General features: G+C 39.6%; 1 protein-coding gene across 1 annotated transcript in view; it reads right to left on the bottom strand.

Annotated features, from left to right (window-relative positions):
* ZRANB3 (zinc finger RANBP2-type containing 3) overlaps positions 1–19,012 on the bottom strand; it is a 298,807-nt gene that overhangs the window by 177,430 nt on the left and 102,365 nt on the right. Inside the window, exon 3 of the mRNA XM_030801279.1 lies at positions 16,177–16,195. Coding sequence (XP_030657139.1) covers positions 16,177–16,195 — 19 coding nt within the window. The remainder of the gene's footprint in view (positions 1–16,176; positions 16,196–19,012) is intronic.

Below are 19,012 nucleotides of genomic sequence, written 5' to 3'. Positions count from 1 at the left end.
CCCCAGTTTGTGGTACTACCTTATGGCAGCCCTAGGAAACTAGCACACTATATGATCTAGCAGTTTCACACTCCTAGATTTGAAAACCTATGTTGACACAAAAACCTACACGTGAATATGTACAGCAGCTTTATTGTCAAAAACTGGAAGCAACGAAGATGTCTCTTCATCTTTGTGAACGAAAAAACAAACTGTGGTACATCTATACAATGGAATATAAATCAACGATAAAAAGAAAAGGCTATCAAGCTACAAAAAGACACGGATGAATTTTAAATGCATATTGCTAAGTTAATAAAGCTGGTCTGTAAATATTATACGATATAGGATTCTAATTATATGACATTCTGGAGAAGGCAAAACTATGAAGTTGTTAAACATATCAGTGGTTACCAGGGGTTCAGCCCTGTGGGAAATTGAATAAATGAGGCACAAGGGATTGTGTGGGGTAGTGAAACTGTTCTGTATGATACTATAATGATGAATACAAGACAATGATGAATACAATACAAGCTTAAGAAAGTAAAATACAGCCAGGCACGGTGGCTGACACCTGTAATCCCAGCAATTTGGGAGGCTGAGGCAGGCGGATCACTTGAGGTCAGGAGTTCTAGACCAGCCTGACCAACATGGCAAAAGCCCATCTCTACTAAAAATACAAAAATTAGCCAAGGTGTAGTGGTGGGTGCCTGTAATCCCAACCACTCAGGAGGCTGAGGCAGGACAATCACTTGATCCCAGGAGGCAGAGGTTGCAGTGAGCCGAGATCACGCCATTGCATTCCATCCTGGGCAACAGAGTGAGACTCCATCTCAAAAACAAAACAAAACAAAACAAAAAAGTAAAACACAACTCTCCATTCCTAAAGTATGGGCTGTGCATAGTTAATTTCTTCCCAAAAATTCAGTATCAAAAAGGGGTGAAAAATGAGTAACTATACAGTAACAAAACCTGGCAAACACTACCTTAAGCCAGGTAATCGGGATTAATATTAACAGTGATAAATCATATTGATTGTATGCATACTTTGTATGATGTGATGACAATAGCACTTCATTTCTATAGTCTTCCCCCAAAAAACATATTACCCAAGTATAACCACAAGGAAAGTACCAGTTGAATCCCAGTTAAGGGACATGCTACAAAATACCTAATCATTAATTTTCAGAACTGTAAAGGTCTTCAAAAACAAAGAGAGTGTGAGAAATTGTTACAACCCAGAGAAGCCTAAAGAGACATTGCTAAAATGTGGAATAATGTGTTTCCTGGACGGAATCCTAGTTTTATTTTTATTTTTATTTTTCTTAAAAGGACAGGAGAGAAAAACTGAGAAAACCTGCATAAACTATGGTCTTCAGATAATAATAATACATGAATATTGGCTCACTAATTGAGACAAATGTACCATACTATCTAAGATATCAATAATAGGGGAAACTGGGTGTGTGGTATACAGGAACTCTGTAATATCTTTGTAATAATTCTATAAATCTAAAATTGTTTTAAAATAAGATTTTTTTTAAAAGAGCACATTCAAAAATATTAAAGTTGGACTTAGAAACAAGGAAGTAAGCAGACAGGTGACACTGACTTAAAGGACTACTGTGTACTCTCACCAACACAAAATTTTAATGCTATCACCTTCATTCTAACTTTACCGTCTTATTCCTTTGAGCCCTATTTCTTCCAAATTCTTCAGTCCTCAAGAATACTGTTTCAAAAATAGAAAGTCTGGTAACTGGGGACTGTAATAGTAATTGATAGTGAGAGTTGGAGCTGAATCACTCCAATTATTTCACTTGAGGCCAAATATCAGGTCCTGGCATCTTCTAGTTGTATGTCCTTGGGCAACTTAATTAACCCAGAATTTCATATCCAGCCAAACTAAGCTTCATAAGTGAAGGAGAAATAAAATCCCTTACAGACAAGCAAATGCTGAGAGATTTTGTCACCACCAGGCCTGACTAACAACAGCTACTGAAGGAAGCATTAAACATGGAAAGAATCAACCGGTACCAGCCACTGCAAAAACACATCAAATTGAAAGACCATCGATGCTATGAAGAAACTACATCAATTAACAGGCAAAATAACCAGCTAACGTCATGACAGGATCAAATTCATACGTAACAATATTAATCTTAAATGTAAATGGGCAAAATGTACCAATTAAAAGACAGAAACTGGCAAATTGGATAGAGTCAAGACCCATCAGTGTGCTGTATTCAAGAGACCCATCTGGCATGCAAAGACACACATAGGCTCCAAGTAAAGGGATGGAGGAAGATCTACCAAGCAAATGGAAAGCAAAAAAAAAGCAGGGGTTGCAATCCTAGTCTCTGATAAAACAGACTTTAAACCAACAAAGATCAAAAGAGACAAAGAAGGCCATTACATAATGGTAAAGGGATCAATTCAACAAGAAGACCTAACTATCCTAAATATACATGTACCCAATACAGGAGCACCCAGATTCATAAAGCAAGTTCTTAGAGACCTACAAAAAGACTTAGACTCCCACAAAATAATAATGGGAGACTTTTAAAACCTTACTGACAATATTAGACAGATCAGCGAGACAGAAGGTTAACAAGGATATCCAGGACTTGAACATAGCACTGCACCAAGCGGACCTAATAGACATCTACAGAACTCTCCACCCCAAATCAACAGAATATACATTCTTCTCAGCTTCACATCACACTTATTCTAAAATTGACCACATAATTGGAAGTAAAAGCCCTCCTCAGCACATGTAAAAGAACCGAAATCACAACACACTGTCTCTCAGACCACAGTGCAATCAAATTAGAATTCAGGATAAAGACACTCGCTCAAAACCGCACAACTATATGGAAACTGAACAACCTGCTCCTGAATGACTACTGGGTAAATAACGAAATAAAGGCAGAAATAAAAATGTTATTTGAAGCCAATGAGAACAAAGACACAACGTACCAGAATCTCTGGGACACATTTAAAGCAGTGTGTAGAGGGAAATTATTGGCAATAAATGCCCATAAGAGAAAGCAGGAAAGATCTAAAATTGACACCCTAACATCACAAGTAAAAGAACTAGAGAAGCAAGAGCAAACAAATTCAAAAGCTAGCAGAAGGTAAGAAATAACTAAGATCAGAGCAGCACTGAAGGAGACAGAAAAACAAAACACCCTTCAAAAAATCAGTGAGGGCGGTGCCAAGATGGCCAAATAGGAACAGCCCCAGTCTACAGCTCCCAGCATGAGGAACGCAGAGGATGGGTGATTTCTGCATTTCCAACTGAGGTACTGGGTTCATCTCACGCAGAGGATGGGTGATTTCTGCATTTCCAACTGAGGTACTGGGTTCATCTCACTGGGGATTGTAGGACAGTGGGTGCAGGACAGTGGACGCAGTGCATTGAGCGTGAGCCTAAGCAGGGTAGGCATCACCTCACCCAGGAAGTGTAAGGGATCAGGGAATTCCCTTTCCAAGCAAAGGGAAGGGGGTACAAATGGCACCTGGAAAATTGGGTCACTCCCACCCTAATACTGTGCTTTTCTGACGGTCTTAGCAAACGGCACACCAGGAGATTATACCCCATGCCTGGCTCGGAGGGTCCTGCTCCCACAGAGCCTAGCTGATTGCTAGCACAGCAGTCTGAGATCGAACTGCAACACAGCAGTGAGGCTGGAGGAGGGGTGCCCGCCATTGCTGAGGCTTGAGTAGGTAAACAAAGCGGCCAGGAAGCTTGAAAAGGGTGGAGCCCATGGCAGTTCAAGGAGGTCTGCCTGCCTCTATAGACTCCACCTCTGTGGGCACCGCATAGCCGAACAAAAGGCAGCAGAAACCTCTGGAGACTTAAATGTCCCTGACAGCTTGGAAGAGAGTAGTGGTTCTCCCAGCATGCAGCTGGAGATCTGAGAATGGACAGACTGCCTCCTCAAGCGGGTCCCTGACCACTGAGTAGCCCAACTGGGAGGCACCCCAGAGTAGGGGCAGACTGACACCTCACATGGCTGGGTACCCCTCAGAGACGAAACTTCCAGAGGAACCATCAGGCAGCAACATTTCCTGTTCACCAATATCCGCTGTTCTGCAGACTCCACTGGTGACACCCAAGAAAACAGGGTCTGCAGTGGACCTCCAGCAACCTCCAACAGACCTGCAGCTGAGGATCCTGACTGTTAGAAGGAAAACTAACAGAAAAGACATCCACACCAAAACCCCATCTGCACGGCACCATCATCAAAGACCAAAGGTACATAAACCCACAAAGAAAGGGAAAAAGCAGAGCAGAAAAACTGAAAATTCTAAAAATCAGAGCACCTCTCTTCCTCCAGAGGAACACAGCTCCTTACCAGCAACGGAACAAAGCTGGACGGAGAATGACTTTGACAAGGTGAGAGAAGAAGGCTACAGATGATCAGACTTCTTCGAGCTAAAGGAGGAAGTTCAAATCCAATGCAAAGAAGTTAAAAACCTTGGAAAAAGATTAGATGAATGGCTAACTAGAATAACCAACGCAGAAAAGTCCTTAAAGGACCTGATGGAGCTGAAAACCATGGCACGAGAACTACGTGATGAATGCACAAGCCTCAGTAGCCGATTCGGTCAACTGGAAGAAAGGGTATCAGTGATGGAAGATCAAATGAATGAAATGAAGCAAGAAGAGAAGTTCAGAGAAAAATGAATAAAAAGAAAGGAACAAAGCCTCCAACAAATATGGGACTATGTGAAAAGACCAAATCTATGTCTGATTGGTGTACCTGAAAGTGACAGGGAGAATGGAACCAAGTTGGAAAACACTCTGCAGGATATTATCCAGGAGAACTTCCCCAACCTAGCAAGGCAGGCCAACATTCAAATTCAGGAAATACAGAGAATGCCACAAAGATACTCCTCGAGAAGAGCAACTCCAAGACACATAATTGTCAGATGCACCAAAGTTGAAATGAAGGAAAAAATGTTAAGGGCAGCCAGACAGAAAGGTCAGGTTACCCACAAAGGGAAGCCCATCAGACTAACAGCTGATCTCTCAGCAGAAACTCTACAAGCCAGAATAGAGTGGGGGCCAATATTCAACATTCTTAAAGAAAAGAATTTTCAACCCGGAATTTCATATCCAGACAAACTAAGCTTCATAAGTGAAGGAGAAATAAAATCCTTTACAGACAAGCAAATGCTGAGAGATTTTGTCACCATCAGGCCTGCCCTACCAAAGCTCCTGAAGGAAGACCTTCATGGAAACCAGCTAACATCATAACGACAGGATCAAATTCACACATAACAATATTAACCTTAAATGTAAATGGGCTAAATGCTCCAATTAAAAGACACAGACAGATTGGAAAATTAGATAAAGAGTCAAGACCCATCAGTGTGCTGTATTCAGGAAACCCATCTCATGTGCAGAGACTCATATAGGCTCAAAATAAAGGGATGGAGGAAGATCTACCAAGCAAATGGAAAACAATAAAAGGCAGGAGTTGCAATGCTAGTCTCTGATAAAGCAGACTTCAAACCAACAAAGATCAAAAGAGACAAAGAAGGCCATTACATAATGGTAAAGGGATCAATTCAACAAGAACAGCTAACTGTCCTAAATATACCAAATACAGGAGCACACAGATTCAAAAAGCAAGTCCTTAGAGACGTAAAAAGAGACTTAGACTCCCACACAATAATAATGAGAGACTTTAACACCCCACTGTCAACATTAGACAGATCGAGACAGAAAGTTAACAAGGATATCCAGGAATTGAACTCAGCTCTGCACCAAGCAGACCTAACAGACATCTACACAACTCTCCATCCCAAATAAACAGAATATACATTCTTCTCAGCACCACACTGCACTTACTCCAAACTTGACCACATAGTTGGAAGTAAAGGACTCCTCAGCAAATGTAAAAGAACAGAAATTGTAACAAACTGTCTCTCAGACCACAGTGCAATCAAACTAGAACTCAGGATTAAGAAACTCACTCAAAACCGCTCAACTACATGGAAACTGAACAACCTGCTTCTGAATTACTAGGTACATAATGAAATGAAGGCAGAAATAAAGATATTCTTTGAAACCAACGAGAACAAAGACACAACATACCAGAATCTCTGGGACACATTCAAAGCAGTGTGTAGAGGGAAATTTATAGCACTAAATGCCCACAAGAGAAAGCAGGAAAGATCTAAAATTGACACCCTAACATCACAATTAAAAGAACAAGAGAAGCAAGAGCAAACACATTCAAAAGCTAGCAGAAGGCAAGAAATAAATAAGATCAGATTAGAACTGAAGGAGATAGAGACACAAAAAACCCTTCAAAAAATGAACGAATCCAGGAGCTGGTTTTTTGAAAAGATCAACAAAATTGATAGACTGCTAGCAAGACTAATAAAGAAGAAAAGAGAAGAATCAAATAGACGCAACAAAAAATGATAAAGGGGATATCACCACCAATCCCACACAAATACAAACTACCATCAGAGAATACTATAAACACCTCTATGCAAATAAACTAGAAAATCTAGAAGAAATGGATAAATACGTTTCTCCCCGAAAAAAACACACTCTCCCAAGACTAAACCAGGAAGAAGTTGAATCTCTGAATAGACCAATAACAGGCTCTGAAATTGAGGCAATAATTAATAGCTTAACAACCAAAAAAAGCCCAGGACCAGTTGGATTCACAGCCGAATTCTACCAGAGGTACAAGGAACACCTGGTAACATTCCTTCTGAAACTATTCCAATCAACAGAAAAAGAGGGAATCCTCCCAACTCATTTTATGAGGCAGCATCATCCTGATATCAAAGCCTGGCAGAGACACAACAAAAAAAGAGAATTCTAGACCAATATCCCTGAACATCGATGCAGAAATCCTCAATAAAATACTGGCAAACCAAATCTAGCAGCACATCAAAAAGCTTATCAACCATGATTAAGTCAGCTTCATCCCTGGGATGCAAGGCTTGTTCAACATATGCAAAACAATAAATGTTATCCAGCATATAAACAGAACCAATGACAAAAACCACATGATTATCTCAATAGATGCAGAAAAGGCCTTTGACAAAATTCAACAGCCTTTCATGCTAAAAACTCTCAATACATTAGGTATTGATGGGACGTATCTCAAAATAATAAGAGCTATTTATGATGAACTCACAGCCAATATCATACTGAATGGGCAAAAACTGGAAGCATTCCCTTTGAAAACTGGCACAAGACAGGGATGCCCTCTCACACCACTTCTATTCAACATAGTGTTGGAAGTTCTGGCCAGGGCAATGAGGCAGGAGAAAGAAATAAAGGTATTCAAATAGGAAAAGAGGAAGTCAAATTGTCCCTGTTTGCAGATGACATGATTGTATATCTAGAAAACACCATCGTCTCAGCCCAAAATCTCCTTAAGCTGATAAGCAACTTCAGCAAAGTCTCAGGATACAAAATCAATGTGCAAAAATCACATGCATTCTTATACACCAATAACAGACAAACAGAGAGCCAAATCATGAGTGAACTCCCATTCACAATTGCTTCAATGAGAATAAAATACCTAGGAATCCAACTTACAAGGGACATGAAGGACCTCTTCAAGGAGAACTACAAACCACTGCTCAATGAAATAAAAGAGGATACAAACAAATTGAAGAACATTCCATGCTCATGGGTAGGAAGAATCAATGTCGTAAAAATGGCCATACTGCCGAAGGTAATTAACAGATTCAATGCCATCTCCATCAAGCTACCAATGACTTTCTTCATAGAATTGGAAAAAACTACTTCAAAGTTCATATGGAACCAAAAAAGGGCCTGCATTGCCAAGTCAATCCTAAGCCAAAAGAACAAAGCTGGAGGCCTCATGCTACCTGACTTCAAACTATACTACAAGGCTACAGTAACCAAAACAGCATGGTACTGGTACCAAAAGAGAGATATAGACCAATGGAACAGAACAGAGACCTCAGAAATAATACCACACATCTACAACCATCTGATCTTTGACAAACCTGACAAATACAAGAAATGGGGAAAGGATTCTCTATTTAATAAATGGTGCTGGGAAAACTGGCTAGCCATATGTAGAAAGCTGAAACTGGATCCCTTCCTTACACCTTATACAAAAATTAATTCAAGATGGATTAAAGACTTAAATGTTAGACCTAAAACCATAAAAACCCTAGAAGAGAACCTAGGTAATACCATTCATGACATAGGCATGGGCAAGGACTTCACGTCTAAAACACCAAAAGCAATGGCAACAAAAGCCAAAATTGACAAATGGGATCTAATTATAGATCTTCTGCAAGGCAAAAGAAACTACCGTCAGAGTGAACAGGCAACTTACAGAATGGGAGAAAATTTTTGCTATCTACTCATCTGACAAAGGGCGAATATCCAGTATCTACAAAGAACTCAAACAAATTTACAAGAAAAAAACAAACAACCCCATCAAAAAGTGGGCAAAGGATATGAACAGACACTTCTCAAAAGAAGACATTTATGCAACCAACAGACAAATGAAAAAATGCTCATCATCACTGCTCATCAGAGAAATGCAAATCAAAACCACAGTGAGATACCATCTCACACCAGTTAGAAAGGCAATCATTAAAAAGTCAGGAAACAACAGGTGCTGGACAGGATGTGGAGAAATAGGAACACTTTTACACTGCTGGTAGGAATGTAAACTGGTTCACCCATTGTAGAAATCAGTGTGGCGATTCCTTAGGGATCTAGAGCTAGAAATACCATTTGACCCAGCAATCCCATTACTGGGTATATACCTAAAGGATTATAAATTATGCTGCTATAAAGACACATGCACACGTATGTTTACTGTGGCACTATTCACAATAGCGAAGACCTGGAACCAACCCGAATGTCCAACAATGATAGACTAGCTTAAGCAAATATGGCACATATGCACCATGGAATACTATGCAGCCATAAAAAATCATGAGTTCATGTCCTTTGTAGGGACATGGATGAAGCTGGTAACCATCATTCTCAGCAAACTATCACAAGGACAAAAAACCAAACACTGCATGTTCTCACTCACAGGTGGGAATTGAACATTGAGAACACATGGACACAGGAAGGGGGACATCACACACCAGGGCCTGTTCTGGGGTGGGGGTACGGGGGGGCGATAGCATTACGAGATATACCTAATGTAAATGACAAGCTAATGGATGCAGCACAACAACATGGCACATGTATACATATGTAACAATCCTGCATGTTGTGCACATGCACCCTAGAACTTAAAGTATAATAATAAAAAAAAAGATAAAAAAATAAAAATAAAAGGCAGGCTTTTAATACAAAATTTCCATTAAAAAATTTTTGGGAAACCTGAAAAAAAATTTCTTTATATAAAAGTTTGTTTCTTAAAAAAAAAAAAAATCAGTGAGTCCAGGAGCTACTGTTTTGAAAGGATCAACAAAATTGATAGACCGCTAGCAAGACGAATAAAGAAGAAAAGACAGAAGAACCAAATAGACGCAGTAAAAAATCATAAAGGGGATATCACCACCGATCTCACAGAAATACAAACTACCATCAGAGAATACTATAAACACCTCTATGCAAAGAAACTAGAAAATCTAGAAGAAACGGATAAATTCCTCGACACATACACCCTCCCAGGACTAAACCAGGAATAAGTTGAATCTCTGAATAGACGAATAACAGGCTCTGAAATTGAGGCAATAATTAATAGCCTACCAACCAAAAAAAGTCCAGGACCAGATGGATTCACAGCTGAATTCTACCAGAGGTGCAAAGAAGAGCTGGTACCATTCCTTCTGAAACTATTCCAATCAATGGAAAAAGAGAGAATCCTCCCTAACTCATTTTATGCGGCCAGCAACGTCCTGATACCAAAGTCTGGCAGAGATACAACAAAATAAAAGAATTTTAGACCAATATCCCTGATGAACATTGATGCAAAAATCCTCAATAAAATACTGGCAAACCGAATCCAGCAGCACATCAAAAAGCTTATACACCATGATCAAGTGGGCTTCATCCCTGGGATGCAAGGCTGGTTCAACATATGCCAGGCAATAAATGTAATCCATCACATAAACAGAACCAGCGACAAAAACCACATGATTATCTCAAAAGATGCAGAAAAGACCTTTGACAAAATTCAACAGCCCTTCATGCTAAAAACTCTCAATAAACTAGATAACGATGGAATGTATCTCAAAATAATAAGAGCTATTTATGACAAATCCACAGCCAATATCCTACTGAATGGGTAAAAACTGGAAGCATTCCCTTTGAAAACTAGCACAAGACAGGGATCCCCTCTCTCACCACTTCTATTCAACATAGTGTTGGAAGTTTTGGCCAGGGCAATCAGGCAAGAGAAGGAAGTAAAGGGAATTCAACTAGGAAAAGAGGAATTCAAATTGTCCCTGTTTGCAGATGATATGACTGTATATTTAGAAAACCCCATCGTCTCAGCCCAAAATCTCCTTAATCCGATAAGCAACTTCAGCAAAGTATCAGGATACAAAATCAATGTGCAAAAATAACAAGCATTCCTATACACCATTAATAGACAAACAGAGAACCAAATCTTGAGTGAACTCCCATTCACAATTGCTACAAAGGGAATAAAATACCTAGGAATCCAACTTACAAAAAATGTGAAGGAACTCTTCAAGGAGAACTACAAACTACCACTCAATGAAATAAAAGAGGTCACAAACAAATGGAAGAACATTCCATGCTCATGGATAGGAAGAATCAATATCGTGAAAATGGCCATACTGCCCAAGGTAATTTATAGATTCAATGCCATCTCCATCAAGCTACCAATGACTTTCTTCACAGAATTGGAAAAAACTACTTTAAAGTTCATATGGAACCAAAAAAGAGCCTGCATTGCCATGACAATTCTACGCAAAAAGAACAAAGCTGGAAGCATCATGCTACCTGCTTTCAAACTATACTACAAGGCTACAGTAACCAAAACAGCATGGTACTGGTACCAAAACAGATATATTGAGCAATAGATCAGAACAGAGGCCTCAGAAATAACACCACACATCTACAACCATCTGATCTTTGACAAAACTGACAAAAACAAAAAATGGGGAAAGGATTACCTGTTTAATAAATGGTGATCAGAAAACCGGCTAGCCATGTGTAGAAAGCTGAAACTGGATCCCTTCCTTACACCTTATACAAAAGTTAATTCAAGATGGATTAAAGACTTAAATGTTAGACCTAAAACCATCAAAACCCTAGAAGAAAACCTAGGCAATACCATTCAGGACATAGGCATGGGCAAGGACTTCATGACTAAAACACAAAAAGCAATGGCAACAAAAGCCAAAAGAAAGAAATGGGATCTAATTAAAGTAAAGATCTTCTGCAAGACAAAAGAAACTACCATCAGAGTGATCAGGCAACGTACAGAACGGGAGAAAATTCTCACAATCTACCCATCTGAAAAAGGGCTAATATCCAGTATCTACAAAGAACCCCAACAAATTTACAAGAAAAAATCAAACAACCCCATCAAAAAGTGAGTGAAGGATATGAACAGACACTTCTCAAAAGAACACATTTATGCAGCCAACAGACACATGAAAAAATGCTCATCATCACTGGCCATCAGAGAAATGCAAATCAAAACCACAATGAGATACCATCTCACGCCAGTTAGAATGGCAATCATTAAAAAGTCAGGAAACAACACATGCTGGAGAGGATGTGGAGAAATAAGAATGCTTTAACGTTGTTGGTGGGAGTGTAAACTAGTTCAACCATTGTGGAAGACAGTGTGGTGATTTCTCAGGGATCTAGAGCTAGAAATACCATTTGACCCAGTGATCCCATTACTGGGTATATAGCCAAAGGATTATAAATCATGCTACTATAAAGACACATGCACGCGTATGTTTACTGGGGCACTATTCACAATAGCAAAGACTTGGAACCAACCCAAATGTCCATCAATGATAGACTGCATTAAGCAAATGTGGCACATATACACCATGGAATGCTATGCAGCCATAAAAAAGGATAAGTTCGTGTCCTTTGCAGAGACATGGATGAAGCTGGAAACCATCATTCTCAGCAAACTATCACAAAGACAGAAAACCAAATACCGCATGTTCTCACTCTTAGGTGGGAACTGAACAATGAGAACACTTGGACACAGGGCAGGGAACATCACACACGGGGGCCTGTTGGGGGTGCGGCCCTGGGGGAAGGATAGCATTAGGAGAAACACCTAATGTAAGTGACAAGTTGATGGGTGCAGCAAACCAACATGGCACATGTATACCTATGTAACAAACCTGCACGTTTTGCACAGGTACCCTAGATCTTAAAGAATTAAAAAAAAAAAAAAGAAAAAGAAAAAGATAACAGTGAAAAGATACTGAAAGAAGGGGGAATAATACCAGTGAAGGACGTCATTTGTTTCTAAAGCTAGGGAGAAAAGATCACAGCAGACAGCTAAAGTACAGAATACTCCAAGTGGGTATTCAAGCGTTTATAAGAAAAAGTAGGTTCAATAACACAGATGTAAAATTGCCCTCCCAAAGCTTTTCACTATTTGATGAGTCAAACAGTCATCACATCAAAATCTATTTTTAATTTACAAATCAAAAAGTGGTTGACCTTTAAATTATAAACTGTACTTCCTTCTCTGGCTTCACCACTGTTTTATGATAAGAGCAAGAGAAGCAAAACCATATTAGAAAATAGAATGAAGGTCAAACCAGAGTTCATATAATTTATATATATAGAAGTTCTTTTTACTTCAGCACATTTAATTTATTAACTTTCATCCACACTGGCATGGTAAGATTCCATAAAAATAGCAGTCCAATTCTACCACTAAATAGATTATTAGTTGTTATGAGCTGTGATCTTAAGTCTTGTATGTCATTCTGTTTATTTCTATGGCCTGATTCTTGTATTCATGTACAAAGTTAAAGATTTTTCCTTAATCAACATTATTAATAGGATATAACATCATAAACCCTGTCAAGTCAAACAGGTGTACAATAATGGGTCTTCAAAAATGCTGGTGAAAAGAGAGAAGTAATTAAGTAATTATGATGGACAAGAAAGGTGGAAGTTTTTTTAAGTATTGAGGAAATATTAAACAGATTTTGTAATTTATTTAATTAAAAAGTAAGAATGGTTTTGAAAGAAGATGACAACACGTGAATTAGCCAAATGTGAAAAGTGCTATGTAATTGTAAATCACAAGAAATGGAAAAGCAATGTGTATAATGGGAATGCTCTTGCTGGCTAAGGGTTCATGACCTCTGCATACTCGTTAACTGATGTTAACTGAGGATAACGGTTTGTTAGAGAATACAAGAGTTAAGAAGGTGTCTTAGTCTGTTCCTACACTGCCAATAAAGACATACCCAAGCCTGGGTAATTTATAAAGGAAAGGGGTTTAATTCACAGTTCCACATGGCTAGGGAGGCTCCACAATCACGGTAGAAGGCGAAAGAGGAGTAAAGTCACATCTTTTACACTGCAGCATGCAAGAGAGCCTGTGCAGGGGAACTCCCATTTATAAAACCATCAGATCTCATGAGACTTACTGACTATCATGAAACAGCATGGGAGAGACCCACTCCCATGACTCAACTATCCCCCACTGGGTCACCCCTCCCACCACATGTGGGAATTATGGTAGCTACAATTCAAGATGAGATTTGGGTGGGGACACAGCCAAACTGTATCAGAAAGCTTACGGTGCAGATCAAGTGCTTATCTGAATCCATGGTGAATTCCACAGATTTAAGGTGCATCTAAATTTCTACAACATCGAAGTGAGGACCAAAGTACCAATGGTGTACCATAACTGCTAAGATTTTTCACCATGACTTACTTGTGGAAATCATAAAGGATGCTGTTTGTTACCTTTTATAATATATTTTCTGTGGACATCAACTAGTCTGTTTGGAAAAGAATTTACACACATGCATATACATATATGACATATATATTCTATACATGTATATATATAAGAGGAAATAGCTATGGCTAGTCTTGAGGTTTTGGAGAATGAGTTCACATTTCTATTTGTTGAAAATGTATTCAAGGACTAAAAACATAAGCCTCTTTCAGTCATTTGGACTCTCAAATTAATTATATTTATGAAGAGCCGTTTAGAGCTCATCCTGTTTTAGGCCGGGTGCAGTGGCTCACGCCTATAATCCCAGCACTTTGGGAGGCGGAGGCGGACGGACCACCTGAGGTCAGCAGATTGAGACCGTCCTGGCTAACACAGTGAAACTCTGTCTTTACTAAAAATACAAAAAATTAGCCAGGCATGGTGGCAGGTGCCTGCAGTCCCAGCTACTCGGGAGGCTGAGGCAGCAGAATCGCGTGAACCTGGGAGGCGAACCTTGCACAGTGAGTCGAGATCGCACCACTGCACTCCAGTCTGGGCGACGCAGCAAGACTCCTTCTCAAAACAAAAACAAAAACAAACAAAAACAAAAATTAAAAAAACAAAGAACAAAAGAACTCATCCTGTTTCAAAAGAAAAATTTCTGTTATTGTTTCCCAAATGTCTATGTCTTGTTTCTCCGATTATATCACTAAAGTTCTTCACTGGCAATGACTCTCTTTCTAACTATAACATCTAGTCTAAATAAACGCCTATTGAATGAACGAAGAGTTCAAACTAAAAAATTAGGTCATTATAAATCAGCATGAACTATGAACCCCTATATCAACATTTCTGTATAGGACTCATGTTATTCCTTAAATACATTCTTAAATTCTCTATTCATGTTTTTCTTTAAAAACAGACTACAGGCCAGGCACGGTGGCTCACGCCTGTAATCCCAGGACTTTGGGAGGCTGAGGCGGGCGGATCACCAGGTCAAGAGATCGAAAACATCTTGGCCAAAATGGTGAAACCTCTTCTCTACTAAAAATACAAAAATTAGCTGAGCGTGGTGGTGCGCACCTGTAGTAGTCCCAGCTACTGGGGAGGCTGAGGCAAGAGAATTGCTTGAATCCAGGAGGCAGAGGTTGCAGTGAGCCGAGATTGTGCCACTGCACTGCAGCCTGGGCGACATAGCCAGATTCCATCTCAAAAGAAGAGACTACAGAGATAAGCCATTGGTGGGAGTCTATATGCAAGTAAAACTAAATAATAATTAATTGGGAGAATTTTTTGGTGATTCCACTTTAATTTTTTAACAATTCAGTTTCCCTTCCCTTCATTTCTAATACATTTTGAAAAGTGTATGTTTTGCTGTTATTCTTTTTTTTTTTTTTTTTTTTTGAGACGGAGTCTCACTCTGTCGCCCAAGCTGGAGTGCAGTGGCACGCTCTCGGCTCACTGCAAGCTCTGCCTCCTGGGTTCACGCCATTCTCCTGCCTCAGCCTCCTGAGTAGCTGGGACTACAGACGCCCACCACCACGCCCGGCTAATTTTTTGTATTTTAATAGAGATAGGGTTTAACCGTGTTAGCCAGGATGGTCTCAAACTCCTGGCCTCGTGATCCACCTGCCTCGGCTTCCCAAAGTGTTGGGATTACAGGCGTGAGCCACTGCGCCTGGCTGTTTTGCTGTTATTCTGAAAAACAGCAACACATTTCTCAAACTGTTGTTAGAAATTAGAACTTTATTGATTTATATTAGTCTGAGAATGTACACAAAGAATATCATAGTTCATGTAACAAGAGCCTCCATTTCAGAGAGAAAACACGAATAGGGATACACATAAGCACATGCCATTTAAATGTATCAAATTGTTGAGTTATAATAAAATACCATTTCAGAACTATGTTTCAAACTCATAGGAAACAATTAACAATAACCTTTAGAACAGAATCTTTAAAGTTTAGCTTTTAAGCAAGTACTATTATAACAGGAAAGCTTTTTGGGGGGCTGCATTTCAAAGCTCATTCATGCATCCTAGGTAACAATTTGGGGTCACTAATGTTAATATTAACATATGTATCAGATGCATGTCTAGAAAACACACACACACACACATAAACATATTCATTCATTCTCATTCTCTCTCCCCCTCCCTCTCACCCTCCCATCTTTCTCTCTCTCCCCATCCCCATATATAGACATATAGTCATATGGAGAAAGAGTACATGGAAAATAGCAGACACTAAAAACAGGCTGTGTAATCTTATAAAAGACATAAAAACCATTGAAACACTTACTTCATCAGCCACCATACACCTGGAAAAAATAAAAAAATAATAATTATCAAAGTGAAACTTTTTCCTTTTTTTTTTTTTATTTGAGACGGAGTCTCACTCTGTCACCAGGCTGGAGTGCAGTGGTGCGATCTCAGCTCACTGCAACCTCTGTCTACCAGGTTCAAGTGATTCTCCTGCCTCAGCCTCCTAAGTAGCTGGAACTACAGGTGCGTGTCACCACGCCCATCTAATTTTTGTAGTTTTAGTAGAGAAGGGGTTTCACCATGTTGCTTAGGATGGTATCGATCTCTTGACCTCATGATCCGCTCGCCTCAGCCTCCCAAAGTGCTGGGATTACAGGCGTGAGCAACCATGCCCAGCCAAAGTGAACCATTTTTAAAGTTCTGATTAAGTAGCTTGCCACAAAACAGTTTATAAATACTAAAGTAGTAAGCCAGAGAGAGGTGTTTATAAGTATGAGAACATGGGCCAGTGCTGATCTTATATGACTCTCCAGCTGCCAGAGGCATATGGCTACATGGGAGTGTTAGAGCTTCAGATGTGCGGTTCCCACAGCCCACCCATGAAGATAGCTACAATGACCCTTCAAAAACGTGAGCAAAGTGGTAAGTGATTGTACCAATGACCACCCTCCTCATCCTTAAACCTTAAGATTGGTCTTCCCTGTAAACAGAAGAATGCTGCATTAAAATGTAAGAAAATAAGTGTGAATTACATATTAGCATAAGTTAAATACATAACTATATATGCTAAGCCTACCTTTAAGCTGAGTTTTTATTTATTTATTTATTTATTTTTTATTTTTTTTTTTGAGACGGAGTCTCGCTCTGTTGCCCAGGCTGGAGTGCAGTGGTGCGATCTCCGCTCACTGCAAGCTCTGCCTCCCAGGTTCACACTATTCTCCTGCCTCAGCCTCTTGAGTAGCTGGGAGTACAAGCACCCGCCACCACACCAGGCTAATTTTTTTTGTATTTTTAGTAGAGACAGGGTTTCACCGTGTTAACCAGGATGGTCTCCATCTCCTGACCTCGTGATCCACCCGCCTCGGCCTCCCAAAGTGCTGGGATTACAGGCATGAGCCACTGCGCCCGGCTGCTGAGTTTTTATTTCTATTACTTTGCTAAACTTTCTTTTCTCAGTTCTTTCTTATTAACCTGTATAAATAAATTCTATGCAATGATAATTGAGGATAGGGGCATAAACTCAAGTATTAAGTAGCAGAAAAACAGAGGGCAAAGGGAAAGAATAGCAGGCATGGTCAGGATCATCGGGTGTTCCTTTGAGACAGCAAACATATGATAAGGGGTAAAACCAATCCCTTAAGTGAGGATATTTCCAGACAACCTAAAAAAAGTGCTGGAATATTATAAAAATTGGCAAGAGGCCAGGTACAGTGGCTCATGCCTGTTATCCCAGTGGCTCAGGAGGGTGAGGTAGGAGGATAGATTGAGGCCAGGAATTGGAAGCCACACTGAGCTATGATTGTCTCACTGTACTCCCGCCTGGAAAACAGAGGGAGACCCTATCTCTAAAACAAAACAAAACAAAACAAAAATACAAAAAAAAAAAAAAAAAGGGCAGGAAAAAAACTACTTTTTCTATTTTATTGTTCCTTTATTCCCAGTTGTCTTGATATTATATAATCTTATAAGATTTATTTCTATATATAAAATACAAATTATGGCCGGGCACAGTGGCTAACGCCTGTAATCCCAGCACTTTGGGAAGCTGAGGCGACTGGATTACCTGAGGTCAGGAGTACGAGACCAGCCTGGCCAACATGGTGAAACCCTGTCTGTACGAAAAGTATAAAATTAGCCAGGCGTGATGGCGCGCCCCTGTAGTCCCAGGTACTTGGGAGGCTGAGGCAGGAGAAACACTTGAACCCGGGAGGCGGAGGGTGCAGTGAGCCAAGATCATGCTACTGCACTCCAGCTTGGGCAACAGAGTGAGACTCCATCTCAAAAACAACAACAACAACAACAAATTAAGCATTTGGAGTAAATATATTACCAATGAATACATTACAGTTAAATGAAAATGAAATTTCATTGTTCAAAAAGATGTCAGCTTACCCAATAAATATGTTTTTTGGTTTTTTTTTCTAAGACAGTCTCCCTTTGTCACTCAGGCTAGAGGGCAGTGGCACGATCACGGCTCACTGCAGCCTTGACCTCTAATGATCCTACCACCTCAGCCTCCAAAGTAGCTGGGACTACAGGTGTGTACCACCACACCCAGCTTATTTTTTTTATTTGTAGAGACAGGGTTTCACTCTGTTGTTCAGGTTGGTCTAGAACTCCTGGACTCATGTGATCCACCCACCTAGGCCTCCCAAACTGCTGGGATTATAAGCGTGAGCCACTGCACCCAGCCCCAATAAATATCTTTACAAAAAATAAAATTCAAATACTTTAATTGAAACTTAAAACATATGTAAGAGTAAAAAATTTATTACATTCTTTGTAAACAAGCCAACAGATTAGAAAACTAAAAAGCAATACTTGGAAAAACATGATTTTTTTTTCCAGGAAGATTCATGTATAGATTTCAAAGCAAAACGAGAACATGAACTTTTTTTTTTTTTAAGATGATCATTATTGACAGCTAAATAAATAGACTGGAAGATGCAGTACGTGGATTATCTCAAAGCACAGAACAGAAAGCAAAATAAATGGAAATACGGAAGAAACAGAAAGACTTGAAGATAGTCCCAGAAGACCTATTTTATGAAAAATAGGTGTTCAAAAAAAGAAAAAGCACCAGATGGGGGAGAGGCAACAATTAAGTAAATAATAAAGGGAAATTTCTCTGGGCTGGCTTTTGGTGGATAAGT

This window comes from Nomascus leucogenys, chromosome 20 (assembly GCF_006542625.1).
Source record: "Nomascus leucogenys isolate Asia chromosome 20, Asia_NLE_v1, whole genome shotgun sequence".
NCBI classification, from domain to species: domain Eukaryota; kingdom Metazoa; phylum Chordata; class Mammalia; order Primates; family Hylobatidae; genus Nomascus; species Nomascus leucogenys.
This window is presented reverse-complemented; position numbering and strand designations above follow the sequence as displayed.